Below are 16,125 nucleotides of genomic sequence, written 5' to 3'. Positions count from 1 at the left end.
TGACAGTTTGATGCAATAGTTGAGCTGCATCCCTGAGGTAATGCCAGTGACCACAAAATGCAGTACACACTGGAGATGAACTGAGCCATTATATAATGGCTAAAACTAAAACTGCAATTAAATGCAATTAAAATTCAGTGATCTACAGTGTCAAAAGAAGTTTTAATTTTGAGTGATCTTGATTTTTGGAACATCTGTTTACCTGATCATTATAACTTGAGGAAAACAGAGTACCTGCATTTTTTCAGATTCTGTATTTGAAATAGTCTTTCATGTATAAGTTTGTAACTATCTTAAAATGTGAGATGGAATTGTTGTCTTCATTTCACACAGTTCTCAGAATAAAAGGCTCTAAAGATAAAAATCTCAGGGGAAGGCATAACAATGAATAATGCAAATAATTTTAAAAGCTCAGCAACTTCAGAAAGGTTCCAATAAAATAAAGCACAACCAAGATTATTATAAGGATATCACTATTTAGAGGGATGACTCACCACAACTATAAACAAGCAGTAGTCAAGTGACTTCAACAGAGCTCTGCTGATACTAAGAAAAGATCTGATGAAGTCCTGAGAAAGGATCTGCCCTTCCCATGAAAGGACCTGGTACAAACACTGAGACATATTCAGCTACCTAGAAATGCTGAAAGCTTACAACTCGCGGAGGCTATAAACTACAGCACTCAACAACCACAGTACTTGGTAAGAGAAGAGCGACTCCTACGCATCTTCAGGGAGAACAGAAGCACTACCTGATTGAGGAGACCACACCATAAATATGTTCCTAACGCTAACACAAGAAAAATTTGTTCTTTGGAAAGGATAGACTTAGCTCACACTCACCACCTCTTTCTGCGGAAATATTAAAAAAGAAAAAATAAGCAGTTATTAAGAAATTTCTTTCCCAGGTACAATATTTGCCTTCAGGATAGAGTATTCAGTAGCATACAAGTTTTTAAGATGTTTCTTTTTATACAGTTCTTTAAAGGAAAGATTAGGTACTGTACTTGTCTAGTATCTACTTCTCATGCATCTAAAAAGGAAAGCCGTTTTATCTTACAAAGACCTACTCCTGAGTAGTCTTTTAGAGCACCATAACTAATAATGGAAGTCAAAATCTATCCAGATTTTCACATAAGGCTCTGTGAACAGTACAGCAAAAGAGAGTAACACGGTAACTAAAAAAATAATGTATTTTTAAAAAGCATTTTAAAAATAAGTTAAGATGATCACACGGCATTAACCTATGTTTACTCATTTGCAGCAAGAATTTTTTTTTTCTCTCATTGATGGAAAGAGTAATTCAGTGGGAATGAGCATGTGCATGCTGGACATGGTCTAGGAGAAAGAGGTGGCCAAAATACCTGTTTATTACAAAAACTGCTTGAAGTTTTCCAACACTACATTATTTTTCATCCCATAAAAGTATTTTACAAATGCTTTATGGAAACATAGTCCAGCTTGTGAGTCCATCCTAAAGGGGCTGGAAGTGGTGATGCATGAGCTAACAACTCCTTGGAGACAGTGTGTAAGTATATATGAGCATGGATTAACACTTGAGCTAATGCAAAACAAAAATTTTGAACACACTCTTAATAAAGTAGTTCTGAAGTTTGCATTAGGTCAGAACGTTCAGTATTTTATTCTTTGTTATTCCAAAGTGAGATCAAAACAAATGCAGAAATATCAGCTATATGTTTGAGGCAGATGTTACGTTGCTTGGTCAGTCTTAATTGTTGCTATTCTGGGTCCAGCTTGAGGGCAAATTAGCAGTAGCTGTAACATTGTTCTGATTGCTTCTGATGAGCTGGGATTGGCTGGAAATTCAGGATTTATGTATTCACTCTAAATATCATTGTGTTTTGGTAAGTCTCACTGTTTTATGTTTTATAATTTCAACCTCTTCTGCCTATCGCTATTACAGTACCGAGAGGTCAAATTATGGCAGAAAGGCTACATTTGTTGCAAGCAAACAATCAGAAATACTGCACTGGCATCCACTGACCTTAAGAAAGCACCATCTGATTTTAAAATTTTTTTGCTTTTACTTTTATTTTAAGACAAGATTTCTCTTGAAATTCATTAAAATATGGTATTTTGTGACTTTTTTTTTACTTCAGCTTTTCAGCTTTTATGATGCACTCTCAGATCACATTTCTTGACTTTTCCCCAAGAGCAGAAGAGAGAAAAGCTGACTTACAAAGGCTGGGATTCTCACCTAATCATATGCCTTTAGGAGCTAAAAATCATCTAAATATTTCAAGGCTTTAAAAAAAATTTATGAGCGTTAGTAACATTGCTGTAGACTAATCATCTAAGAATAAATGAGCTATATATCTGGTGTAAATTGGTGTAACGGTCTACAATGAACTAGGCTAAATTGCAACAGCTGAGAATCTGGCCTTTATTCATCTTTTGAAAGGAAAAATAAGTGGGTGATGAAGGAAGTTTTGCACCTTTATTCATGCTGAGAAGAACTTCATCTGAAGTACCTTCATCTAGTACCCTGAACGAACAGACCCAGTGACCGTGTTGTGCAGCAATTGCTACACGTGGTGTGGGTGATTACTACATATGCTGAAACCCACAAAGCCTGCTGCAATGCAATTCATTAAAAAAAGCAATAAATTCACCTTGGTGCCCCTTGAATGGTGAAGGCTTTGTCTGCGTGCTGATCTCCCAGCTTCGTCATCACTTCATATAGTTTGTGACATAGCTGAGAAAACAAAACACTTGCCTGAGTTTATATGAAGCACTACAGTCATGATTAAAACCACAGGTGATAAATCTGGTCTGATAACTGATAACCTGATAACACGTAATCTGATAACCTTAAAATGGCATATAGATCCTTCCAAAATTACTCAGTGCCATGTATATCAAAAGCCTAAGTGGAAACCTATCAAAATCCATAGAATCAAAGATAACAGCAGTTCTTCAAAAACATAAGCTGGTTTTCAGAGAACAAGTTTATAAGCGTGACTGACTGCTGCCTGATTTCTGATGAAGGAGGTGGCCTAAAGTTTAAAGCAATATGGGTAGCTGAGAAGATTCATGTTTTCCCCTCAAAATCCTAACCCCCAATTTACATGGGACTTCAGTCAAGCGAGTTCTCCTTACCGTTTTTGTTCCTATTAGTAGGTTACTGCAGATAATACACTACCACTTAGCAAGGTACATTAAAAAGATCCTCACTGGAACTGCTCAATTTGCCTAACAGTCCCAGATACAACGTTGCATTGCTGACAACGTATATAGCAGTCTTGAAGGGAACGCTTGACATGTTTTTCTTGTACTGATTAAAGCAATGAGATGCTTAGCAATTGGACACAGAAAAAATACTGAAGGCAATAGTATACTAAAAAGAATGGAGAAGTTATCAAAATAGAAAGTGAATTTAGTGCTACAACTGATAATGCACTGTAACCCAAAACTGTATGGGCTGCCCTTTCCTTAAGGAGTGTACAAAAATGGCAAGTCGAAACCAACACAAAGGTTATGCTACAAATCTGGATCTAGGGCAAATTCTCACGTGTGTCTCTGCTAGATTTTTACTGCTGCATTACAAGACATTTGCTTGCTGTTATGCATATCACATAATCCATTATACATGAGATATTCATTTTTACTCACTAAAGCTATTTCCTTGTGAAACTTGGCTTCGAGGCTGGATACATTTTTGAAGGTGTTCACATAGAAGCCAACTCGTCTACAGAGGATGGCATAAAGAAAGGAAAAAGAGAATAGAAGATAGGGGTGGGAGGGCCAGAAAGGAAAATTAATTATTTTTTTTCCAGACAGGAAGCAACATTCTTGACTATTATTCTCAGCAAAGCAAATAATTGGATCGAATGTCAAAATTTCAGACTAGTTCATTCATGATTATTTCCGTTTGTGTTAAGAACCATCACATTTCACACCGCACAGAGTGAACCAAGTTGAGACTACTCCATAGCGGGGGGTTTCAGCTTGTTTTAGAGAAGGGGAGGATTGGAAAAGGATTGGCACGAGTGTGGCACAAGCACACGGAAGGCAAGGTGCTCTGGGCATGCTGTCTCCCACCGGACAGCAGGCAGCCATTGACTGAAAAGAGAGAGGTACCACTCCGGCACTGCGAGCGCCTGCGCCCTAGATGCTATCGCAGCACCTAGGTGATGCAGGTGCATCTGGAGGCAGCTTTAAGATATACAGCTCAGTATGGCCTGGGGGTGTGGGTGTCCCATGCTCAGCCCTTCTTAAAGAAATCAGCCCTGAAATACATGCATATGTATGTAAGACAAAATAATTTCGAATATAGGCTAGACATTTTTGCACATGCAGTCAAAAATCTGCTTGCTTGGAGTGATTACATACCTCTTGTACACTTCAAAAGTAGAAGGTGTTTTCTTAGGTTTTGAATTATTCGTTTTCCTATTTAAAACTTTCACGTGTAATTTCTCCAAACTTTTATTAACAAAAATAATCTTTGGCATAAGAATAAGCCTTCAAAATGCCAACTCAATGGACCATTTTCTTCCTGAAGAATTGTAATAACTAAAAAAAAGGACTGAAAGCAATTGCTTTCTGAATTATGCTTATTGCTCAAATTAAATTCTACCTTTCCCTGAGACTATTTAGTGGGCAACACATATTGAAATAAAAGGGCCCTTACTCTAAATCATTCATACGCAGTTTTACTTTTAGTAAGCCCATAAAATAAATATCTTGAAGTGCTAAGAAGCTTTTCAACTGAAATAGGCAGAAACACAGCAGGAAAACCCTCTATTGATCTGAAACTTAACAGGAATTAATTTAGAAGGCAGAGAAGACAAAGAATACTTCAGTGACTCACAATACAGTTCCACTCCAGACTGTCATTTGTTAAAGAACACAGCACACTAATGAGATGCTCATTTTTCTACTGCTTTTGTTCTCCTGTTCATTTTGTCCGGATTTTCTGTATAAACACAATCTATGATTATACATCCCAAATGAATGATCTATGCCACCAAATGCTTTTACATCGCAGACATAGCACAAAACTATGAAATGTGTATTCTGAAGTAGTTATAATAATACTTTTCCCTTCCTTCTACTGCTTTGGTAGTATTTTATAGGAACTTGGAAATGACAACTGCCATAAAATCTTTACACATTTGTAAGGTTCTTCATTTTGACACCTTTTACAGAAAAATGACCTATAAATAGACCCACTGCAAATCTTCTAGAAAAGCGTGTAGCTGCTCTGTACAGTTACATTTGACAGTGGAAGCGTTTGATCCTTTTTATTAACAAGTGGCTTTTTTTTTCCCCTTGAAAGGATCAAGTATCCATCACCAAGATTTCTGTGAAAGGTGACGGAAGCAGCGGGTCGTGGTCACGATCAGCTGTTCTGTGCTCTGCCACAGTTCTTTATCCATAAAATGGAGACCTTTTTGCGCCTCAGAATGAAGATATGATAAAGAACCTTAAGTGCCAAGATACACTGAAAGAAATAAGCATAAATACACTTACAGTAAGTATAATTTTGGATCATTTGCAGATATTTTCCCTGTTATTATTTAAAAAAGATAATGGATGGGATCTTCAAGAAGCCATCAAAACATTTTCTATCAGCTCGTTAAAATCCCCTGGTTCCCTTCCCTTAGTCCCCCTTTAGGCCTTCCAGACAATATCTGCATAGGCTTACCGTGACCACAGAGATGGCAACTCTTCTTGTAAATCAGTGTTAAACTCTTCAAACACTTTCTGTGCTTTTTGAAACTCTTCTTCTGCCTAAACCAAAATGAAACAGGGTGACTTCTGCAATCACTATGATATAGCAAAACCTGCCAAAGTTGGTTTTGTGCATTTGTTTTTTTGTGGGTCTTTTACAATTTTTATTAACAAAGGATGTGACTCAGTCCCACACCACACAGTCCAACACAGGACTTGCTATCCCCTCACTCTCATCAAGAGAGAAAGTTAGGGCTCAAACGGGACTCACTCCTGAAAGAGGCTGAGCGCGCCCTCCCTACCCACCAAAATGCTTAAGGATATCGCTAGTTCCATTTCTGAGAGAGGACAAAGAAGAGAAACTTTGTACTCGGTCTCTGCACAGAAACAAATGCCACCCAAGCTCCTGAAGTCTTCTGCCAGCATCCTTCTTAGTGTGCTACCTTGGTAATTCTGCCTTCGTCTTTTCTTTTTGAACTCTGCAGGGCTTCTAGATGATGCCTTGCACTGTCGTAGTCCACCAGCTTTCTGCTTCGTTTTGCAATGCGAGTCTGTACAGAGGTAGAAATGAAAGTCAGCACAAATGGTGCTTTTTTAAAAGCTTTTTTACCTAAGTTATCATTTAAGTTTTTGATACATTTTTATTATCCCTCATCTGCTGTTCATATCTGACTTACTATAATATCATACAGGAACATGGGCATGGTAAAAGAGACAAACTAATCACCTTATTTTAAATAAGGAATCCATTTACAGATGGTTTGGAAGGGTTTTTTGTGGGCGTAAGGCTTACAGGCCTTAGAAGTGAGATATCAATGTTATGCAAGACTTGTCTCATTCTCCAGAATAAGTGGACCTGTTAAACTCATGGTAACACCATCTTTTTCCCTTATATATAGTGTGCAAATTTAATGAATAATTAACATTTTTTTTTCCAGAGTTGGAAAAATGCTTAAAATATACTTCTCAGTATAGTTGCTCTGACACATAACTAAGATAACTAGAATTCAACATACAATAGGAATTCTAATCTACCTGCTCTAATTCTTTTATAACCAAAAAAAGTGTCTTTTGTTATATACTGAATTTACAAAGCTGTATATTATATGTAAATTCCACATGCTGAGAGGGCATAAGCACAGTGTGATTTATGATCAAGTTTGAGACTGAACATCAGTAATGTTGGGATTTTTTTTTTTTTTTTCAGTATTAGCCCCTGATGTAAATGACAAAAGGGATGACTGTGTGATACCTACTCAATTATAAACCATCACAAATAATTTCCAGCTATGTCCACAAAGTCACATCCGAATATAAAAGTATCTACCTCTCACCTGTAATGATTCTTTATCCCCACACTTTTCTTTTAGCAACCATCTCCCTGGACTATACACTGGACAGGCATCTGGGAGAAACTAGAATCTGCATAACAGTCTTTCCTGATGTGTATTACAAAATCTTTTTATAACTAATTAAAAGACAGGAACCATGGCTTAGTTAAGAGAAAGATATTTAGATACCTACAGGTGCATCTAGCCAATAACAAAAGGCCTGCTTTTCATCTTGTAATTTGTCTGCATTTTAACAGCTGAAGAACTTGATCTGTCCCTTTTGAAGTCAGTGAGAATTATCTCATACCAAATAAATAGGAGCAGGAAAAAAATATTATAAAAGTTTTATCTACAAAGGCTAATTTACTTCCAAGTCCTACTGCATGAAAAATATTTTTGTTCACTTGGAAAATCAGTGCAGCCTGATGTCAGGGATTTACTTACAGAACAACATCTTTTACATTGCAGAAGATAATGACTTCTACCTCCCCCCCCTTTTTCTATTTTTTTTTGCTTGTAATCTCATTTTCTATTTATTTTATGACTCAACAGTAATTTTACAAATTGTCCTTTATAGGAAATCATTACTGTACTTTGATATCAGGAAATTGTCCTAGATATGTATCCAAGGTCAACAACGACCCATCCACCAGTTTTTGATGGAAGTCTTCCCAAAGTTCATCACATTTCTGTAAAGGTAGAAAAGAGAAAAATGCACTTAGTAGTTTAATTCCACTCTAAACCTAGGAGAAATACAAATGTAATTGGTAAAGATTAATCTTTCTGAAGTTTTAAAATGTTCTTTATGGCAATGACTTAGGGTGCACTTACAAGGTAAATGAAAAGGAATACCTTGACATTGCAAGTTTTAATTCACAACAAAAGAAGTTTTAGCTTAAGAACTAGTTTGTGTTTTCATTCTTTCAAATAGTAACTGCTATGTGAAGATAAGGATGTCACGGATTCAAGGTCTTCCTCAGGGTTTCAGGTCCCTGAGGGTCAACAACACAGAATCTGAAGCTGCCCTAGTTCTTACACCTAAGTACGTTCACTGATGATGAACCTTCCTTACAGAGAAAAGAAGTACAACTAAAAATAGAAGAGTAAATAAAATAAAGGAGAAAATAAAGCAGGTTTCCCATCAATTACAAGGATTTGTAAGCTTAGCTTTGCTTGGTCTTTTTTAAAATAAATGCTGTGGAGATCCACCCTAAGAAAGGTCTTTCCATCCCATACTTTTTGTGCCATTAAGGTACATTTGATGAAAAGGCTGATACACAGACAAGAACTCTACCTCGCACTGCTAGAGAACTGCAATTCCAGATCTGCAACATGCCAACATCAGCAGGCAAAATAAACAAAATCCCCCCCAGAAGCTATAGTGCTTTTCCCCAGTCCTCTTTGCAGCTCTGGGGTAGTCACCAGGAGACATCCCTTGCAGTTTTCCGGTTTTTAAGAACATGTTAATGCAGCTGATGTGACAAGGACCCCATGGGGAGCAGGATGAGATTCCTTGCCAGAAGCAAATTCTGTTACATAGAGACATAGTTCTGGAGGTCCCAATTCTTCAGGTTCTCAATTGAACAAGTCATTAGCACGTGTTAAACATCCTGATTCCCCTTTTCTTTGCACATTTCAAAAATCACTGAACTCCCTCCTTTGATGGGAGAGAGGCTTAAAGCGGGCGAGCACTGCTTTGCAGGGCTGTTATCCTCACCAGCAAGTCCGGAAAGCTATTCCCTAGTGTTTGTTTTATCATGAGCCACTATAGGGCATATTATAAATGCTGTGTGATGCCAGCATTTAGTTCATTCATTTCCTACCCTAATAGAGTCCCTAATGAATTATTACAATCTATTAATCATGCTTAAAAGAAATACCTTATTTATTAACACAATATTTAATCACAGTGGTCTACAAAGCAGCACAGCATTAGATCATAGCAAGCAACTGCCAGCCTTGTGCATTTGCCTTTGTATCTTGCTGATACATATTTTGGAAAAATTAAAATCATGGAGGTTTTCTGAAAGCTAATGGGCTCCAAAACCGTTGCTGAAGAGTCCTTTAAGCCATCATCTTTCCTACCATACAGAATAAGGCCATTTAGAATGATCATTTATATCATGGACTGCACAAATATATCATTGTTTTTTATTGCAGGTTGAGGGATGCATAAATCTACATTTGTGATTGTACAGGGAAAAAATCAGGACCAGCAATTTTGTAATGTTGTCCACATGAGTCTCTTATTAAGAAGACACATCTAACGTTTATCCCTATATCTAATAGAGATTAAGAGCCAACTTTTGGTCCTTTCATACACAATTATGAATTTCTGAGTGTAAAATCTAACAGCCTACAAATACAAGATGAGGTGCTACAGCAAGATGCAGCAGGAGATCTTCCAGCTGTTTAACCTAAGACAATATAAATCATATGGTATCTCAACTTACACAATTTGGAAGTTGAGTGCTTTTAAAATCAGAAACACATCATGCCTTCAGCAGCAGGAAAGGGTAGGGGAAGGCAGCCATAGAGAAGAAAAGCAATCATTACACAGATACAGGAAGATTGCTCTGTCTTCCAGTTTCTTGTTAATTATATTATCCAGGAGGCCTTGCAAACTGAATGCCAGGTGGTTAAAAGCTGCACTGATAACAGTTCGCACTTTCTTGTCACCACCAGCACAATTGCTGACAGACTTGCCCCAGAATTAAGGCTGCTCTAAGCAGGCAATTCAGAGCACCTCCAGCTAAGCTCCTGCAATGTCCTCTAGAAGAACCTATTTTTCTCTAATCACTGAAGGAACCTCAGAAAGGTTAAAATGAATAGTACCCTGCAGCCTAATTTGGCCTTAAATTCCATATTCTTGTCAGAGAAAGGTGAGTGTCCCATCAGGTATCCTGTTTAGCGCCACTGGCTCAACAGTTGTTACACAGCATACAAGGATAAGCAGATTTAATAATTTTCAACATTCAGTTGAATTAAGAATCCTGACTGTAACACTGCATGTAAGATACCTTGCACAAACTTGTCAATCAGTTGCTATCACTGACGTTGACCTCAGTGGGAGCTTACATCAGCTAGTTCGTAAAACAGACATTGCAAATGCGCCATCTGGTCAGCAGGAGGTGTATTTCACAAGACCAATAATTTCTGTGCTCAAAAAACAGGATTTAACATACAATGAAGAATTAAGGGAATTTTTCAGATGTACACTTCTCCTCAACAGCTCAGATTAATCCATTTGCAGCCAAAGTACTTTTTTCCTCTTTCCATAGCTCTTACCTCTCCAATCATTTTGACATCTTCTCGTCCGTACCAATCTGGCTCATACACTTCATGAAGAGACTCTGTAAGCTTCTTTGAGGCATCTTGCATCCCTGTAATTAGACAGAAGGAGGAACATATAACTGCAAACTACAAGAAACAGTTGCTAAATATCTTTATTTTAACCCACATGTACCCACTATACTATTCCCTCTGGCATGTTTAGAATATCGTTCTCAAGAACTGAAACAAAACCTTTATTTTCAGCCAGCTCCCCCAGGTTAATGAGAAATGTCCCTCACAGAAGGATTAACCCATATTTATATACAGGAAAAACATTTCGATCTGATTAGGGATTTCATTTTCTATTCTGAACTAAACATATCTGAACAGGAATAACAACTTGGAGGGTAGTCCTGCCCACTAAAGACATTTAATACCCAACAGAAAGACTATCACCGAGAAGGCAATCAAACAGAAACCTGCCTTTGGTCATTCTCAGCTCTTCCACCCTACAGAACAGTTTCCTACCTTGTCTGTAATGAGTACCATGCCCACCTGTGTGGAAAAGGAGGCATCTCCAGGGTGGCACAGCTAAAATGGCAGAGATTTATGGGATTTGCTGGCTATAAAAATTGACTTAGGAGAAAAGCTAGAAGGCATCTGTGCTAACCAAAAGTGCTCCCCAGAATGAGGGAGTTTGCACACAGGCAGAACATATCTCAGGATTTCTCCTTTCCTTGTTTTCAAAGATATTTAAGTCTCAGGAGCTTTCACATGTAAAGTGAATGGTTAAGAAAAAGAAGCTTGTTATTCTTGTGCCCACAGTAATGATGGTGACCTGAAGGAATGCAAATAATGAAGCAAAGGACTGGCAAGAACTGAGGCAGTGTCCACAAGGCTAGGGAAAAGAGATGCCTGAACCTGGGGAGAGTGCCGTAATGGACCTGGTTTTATGAACAATTATTATCTTGTATGCACACCTAGTAGGTTTAGAATATGTGGAGCCCAGCACTTATTTACATTTGCAGCAAGGTGGTGTCTACAGAGAAGTGCACTGAGCCAAACTGCATCAGTCACCCTTGGAGCTCTTGCTACCACAGGTGAAACAAGAACAGGGACTGTTGATGGTTATCACTCTGTAAGACACAGAGGAGTTGGCTTAAATGTAAAGTAGCTTCACTGATATTACAAGAAAGAGCCTAAACCTATCTTCAGAGAGACCACTTTGACCCCAGTGAATAAATTACTGCCCTCAGTGAAGGCACCAGAGTTTGCCTTTCCATTTTGATGGAGCACAAATACATTAGATGTTGAATACGGTTCTGAATCCAGTAAAACAAACCTGATCTCACCTAACATGCTAAGAGTCAGTTCAGAATCAGTAATTTTAAAATGACAACTTTATTTCAACTACTTTGCAAAATCTGAACAACGCTGACTGCTAATTTTTTTACCTAGCATTAACTTTTTAAAAAAAAACCAACACATTTTTTCTCCAGCCAAAGTCTGTTTGCTGCAGCACATCTGTGCTGTCTTGAAAATATCTCTAGCGTGATCTTCAGATTTAACTTCTCGGTGGCTGAATTTAGGAATGACATCGATATTTCTGTTTTCTGCACAAAGAAATGTTTAGGAGCGGAAGAGGAGAATTCACTTGAAACTTGAATGTCTAGAAGAGCAGACTTGACCTAGTCAGCAGCTATTCCACCATGCACTCCAAAACACACACTCAAGACACGATAGGAAAATAAATGCAGTAATGCACACTTCCTAATATAAAAATGGTGGTCTATGGAATGGGTAGGATAGGAAAAAAGATACTGAAAAAAGCTGAAAGTAGATGGCTGTTCTCAGACCTTGGGTTCAAGGGAGAGAATGGCATGGGAAAGGGGGAGAACAAGTACAAAGGAAACCCTGGTATTCAGAGGGTACAAGCTTTCACCCTTAAATCCAAAGGTGCTGTGCCAAAACAGAATAATTGATCTCTTCAGGGGTTGTCTTGGGGGTGCTTTTTAATGACAGAGTTCAGCTCAGAGAATTGGTATAGCACAAGAACTTAAGATGCATTTCTTCCTTTTCTCCTTCATGGTTAATGCTTAGGATGATGTATCATTAGCTAAGAAAAGGTTCCTGAATGAAAGGGCTTTTTTTGCCTAGAATATGCCAGATTACAGTAAAATACAGATGACGAATGCATATTTTTCTAGGCAGGACTCATTTAAAATCTTTAATGCCACTGCGAATTAATCCACTCAGGAGGTAAGGCAAAACCAGCACAGTATCGCCGTGCTTAAGAAGGCTGCTTCTGTCCACTCAGGGCAAACACACAGACCAGGAAGGTTTGTGCATCCCTGCTCACGCTTGATCCTTTCTGATACCTGAACTTCTGCCCTTAAGCACGCTGTGTGCTAAACCTCCCACGTACGTTCCTATGGCAGGCGTGCTAGCACAGCTGCTCGCTAATCCCTCCTGCAGCACACATTCAGCTCAGTCACAGACCAGGCTTGGGTAGAGCACCTTTTCCTATGCAGACTTTCTTTTTTAAATACTACAGGACTCAGGCATATATCTGCTTAAGAGAATAAGTAAAAGACAATATCCCACGCTTGAGTCATATCAAAGTTGCACCAAGGTTTACACTTGTTTCAGTTCTGAGAATCTGGCAATCCTTCGTTCTACCACATTCCTGTAAAAAACATCAATCAAATCCAGCTGCAGCGTGAGGCAAGTGGGCATTACAGTACTTGGTTTCCTCCGTCAGGGGCTTCAGTCTGAAATTTCCACAGACCAAGATCATCCGTCCTACTCCGCTAATACTGCATCTATACTAGCTTTACTGCAATAGCCCAAATGAGTGCATAGGTAAATACCAATCTGGTGGCTTCCCATTCTTTTTCGTGCCTGTGGGCATAAACTTACAATGTCCAATGATTTCTTTATTTGGCTGGTTTTCACATAGAATTATTTCTTATGCACTGATAACTTTTATGCATTATTCAGCACTAAAGTTAAGAGGATTAGTGTCAGCCATAGACTGCAGGCTCTCTCTGCTTTTTTTAACTGCTATCACTGAGAAAGATGAATTGTTTAAAGCAAGTCATTAAAGTACTAAGAAATGTGAAAAGAATTTTTACTGCTGATGAACAGTTAGACATTTATATTTAATATGAATTGTTTCATTTAATACCACTTCTTCTTGGTAATTGGGTCACTTATTTAATAACTACAAATGCCAAAATAATTTAATCGCTTAGGAAAAATGATGTTAAATAATCCAGTTACTGAAGTCTGAGGCTCTTGCATGAAATCATCCTTCTTTCTGTGTGAAAGGGCCCCTGTCCCTGGAACCCCAAAGGACTCTTGGAGGCCCCCACATGCTAGGGATCCTGGGGGTGGTGGTGCAGAGATGTTCCCATTACAGTTCCCTAGAGATGGCAGAGGGTAGGTGACTCTTTGCCATCACAATTCCAATGTACTCGAGTTCCCATGGAGATTGAGACTGGCCTGGGACTCCATGTCGGTTGTAGGACCCATATACTGTGGGGTTTCCTCACTCTCTGGCAGGGAAATCTAGACTGAATCATGGAGAAAATTCCATTTTCCTGATGGAGTGAGGCACCTTGGTCTAGCTCTTGATATTTAATTATTTGAGTGGGAAAGAGAGCTTCATGTGAGGTTCTCCAGGGAAATGACCTATCAGGGTTGTATCTGATATTGCTAGTTATCCATTAGAGTTTCCACTGGAACAATTAAATCATTTCATAATTAATTACTAAGTCTTACAGAAAGATGATTTCTAAGAATTCTAAGAAATTACAAGATTAATTTTAAGATTTGTGTATCTGGAGGATATGTGCAGTTCTGTCAGTCACAGACTGACAACTAGGCAGCAAAACTGCTTACAGACCTCCAAAACCTCCCCTTTCTTTCCTGTAGACTTGTTATTATTTCTCAGTACGTTAAGCCAGCTGAAAAGTACGGTGCTTCTTTTTCATGATGCAGGATTCCTTTTCACTTCTGCCACCTTGCCACCTGCGTGCAGATCCAGGTCTGTATCTCCCCATCTGCACTGGTACTTGCAAAGAGTTCAGGGTACAGAATGGGAGGCTGATTTAGGGTTTCTTTAACAATTGGCCCATAAAACCATTCAAGTCACCTACAGCTCTCAAAAGCTTAAAAAAATAAATCATGAAGTAGAGAACCCAGATACACGTTGCCAAGGAGACTGGAAGAGACGGAAGACTGAGGCATGAGATGATTATAGCTATGGGGAATAGTACACAGTCTCGTCAGTACAAACACCACTGATACATAGCAGACATTAAACTATCATGCAGGTGAAATAAAACAGCACATAAAAGCCATTTGCAAGTTCAGCAGCATTATGACATGGTTCCTCCGAGTCCTTGAGTAACCAGCAGTAAAGATCAAGATCGAGCTAAGACTAAGAAGCACCCCTGAGTGAGGGAAGGAGTCTGAACACAGCAAACATCCTTTTATTTTAAGAATGTGTGACACTAAACCTCAAACTGTCAAGTATATTAAAATGAAGGGATAGAGCATTATAAGAAGGCTCAATTGACTATTTCTTGCTTAAATTGTGCCCAGATCTCATACTTCCAACTTCTAATATCCAGTCACTCAAAAGTCATGCAGCAAAATGAAACTTATTCCTAGAGTTCACAACCTACCAGCTTCATAAAATGCTTTTAGTTAAAGTTAGCTATCTTGCCAATTCCTGATCCCTTTAAAATGAACTGCTTTTCTCACACCCATAAGAGTACAAGGATGTCAAGTGCGTTATTTTCCAGTGATATGACTGATCTTTTTCCCTGCAAAATGAGCCCCTGATGACAGCATGCCTCCAAGGCTCAGATGCCCTAAGTGCAGAAATCCCACTCCAGTGCCTAAATTCAGGAGTTCCCATGCTTTTGTGCATAACCACCCCAAAATGTTTTAATGATGTCAGTCCTTCAAAGAATAGCAACAAAGAGGCTGTAGCAGCTGCTACAAGCAGCAGATTTGTTCCTGCCGTTCAACATCTGGAAGGGCGTTTGCCACTGCTGAGCTAGTCAGCTTTGGGGAAGCCCCAGCCAGAGCTGTGTTTGTAGACTACTGTCTTGGGCTGTCCTCCCACTCCACAGCATGAAGGTGTGCCAACACGTGAGCCAAGGATGCCCACTGGTGGCTTGTTGGCTTTGGAGAATAACATTTTTAAAGCTTTTGCAAGCTGCTTATGACTGGGTCTTTTTTAAGACAGGAAGATACTGAGGTGTTAGCAAAGACTTTTCATTCTCAATAAGAAAGTCAGTCCAAATTATTTTCAAATATGGACTTACAGGCTGTAACAAGAGAAAGATGCGGCACAGAAAAGCATGGCTAAAAAGGCAAAAGTTGCAAAATGAAAAATTTCATGCCAAGTTAAAACCAAAACTCGGTGCAAAGCGTAGCCCACTAGATAGTAAACCAGCAAAAGGACCACAAATGCACAAAGTACTAGGAAAAGAAGAGAGAAAAAGAGAGAGAAAGAAAATGCAACATGGAGAGGAGGATTGTTGTAACCAACACGGAAATCAAAGCAGCATGTAAACAGTCAGCCTACGTGACAGAAAAGCCATCTGGCCAACAAACAGCCTCATCACGCTGCTTCTGAGTATCCATCTGATAATGGGTGTGGGGAAGGGATGACTGAAAAATAAGAATGTAAAAATCAGCATGCAATGGGTCCCAAACAAATGACCAATGCTGAAATTTCCTCTAAGAACAAAAGACATTGTTTAAATCCCTACAAGGCAAAATACCTCTTGTCTGGTACAGGATTTTCCTTG

General features: G+C 38.8%; 1 protein-coding gene across 1 annotated transcript in view; it reads right to left on the bottom strand.

Moving 5' to 3' along the window:
- AMPH (amphiphysin) overlaps positions 1 to 16,125 on the bottom strand; it is a 129,305-nt gene that overhangs the window by 37,115 nt on the left and 76,065 nt on the right. Inside the window, exons 4-9 of the mRNA XM_076330789.1 lie at positions 10,313 to 10,407; positions 7,618 to 7,713; positions 6,137 to 6,244; positions 5,668 to 5,753; positions 3,633 to 3,708; positions 2,633 to 2,715 (exon numbers count right to left, since the gene is read on the bottom strand). Coding sequence (XP_076186904.1) covers positions 2,633 to 2,715; positions 3,633 to 3,708; positions 5,668 to 5,753; positions 6,137 to 6,244; positions 7,618 to 7,713; positions 10,313 to 10,407 — 544 coding nt within the window. The remainder of the gene's footprint in view (positions 1 to 2,632; positions 2,716 to 3,632; positions 3,709 to 5,667; positions 5,754 to 6,136; positions 6,245 to 7,617; positions 7,714 to 10,312; positions 10,408 to 16,125) is intronic.

Source organism: Aptenodytes patagonicus, chromosome 2, assembly GCF_965638725.1.
Source record: "Aptenodytes patagonicus chromosome 2, bAptPat1.pri.cur, whole genome shotgun sequence".
Classification (NCBI taxonomy): domain Eukaryota; kingdom Metazoa; phylum Chordata; class Aves; order Sphenisciformes; family Spheniscidae; genus Aptenodytes; species Aptenodytes patagonicus.
Note: the sequence above shows the minus strand (reverse complement) of the source record. Positions and strands in the feature narration are given on the sequence as shown.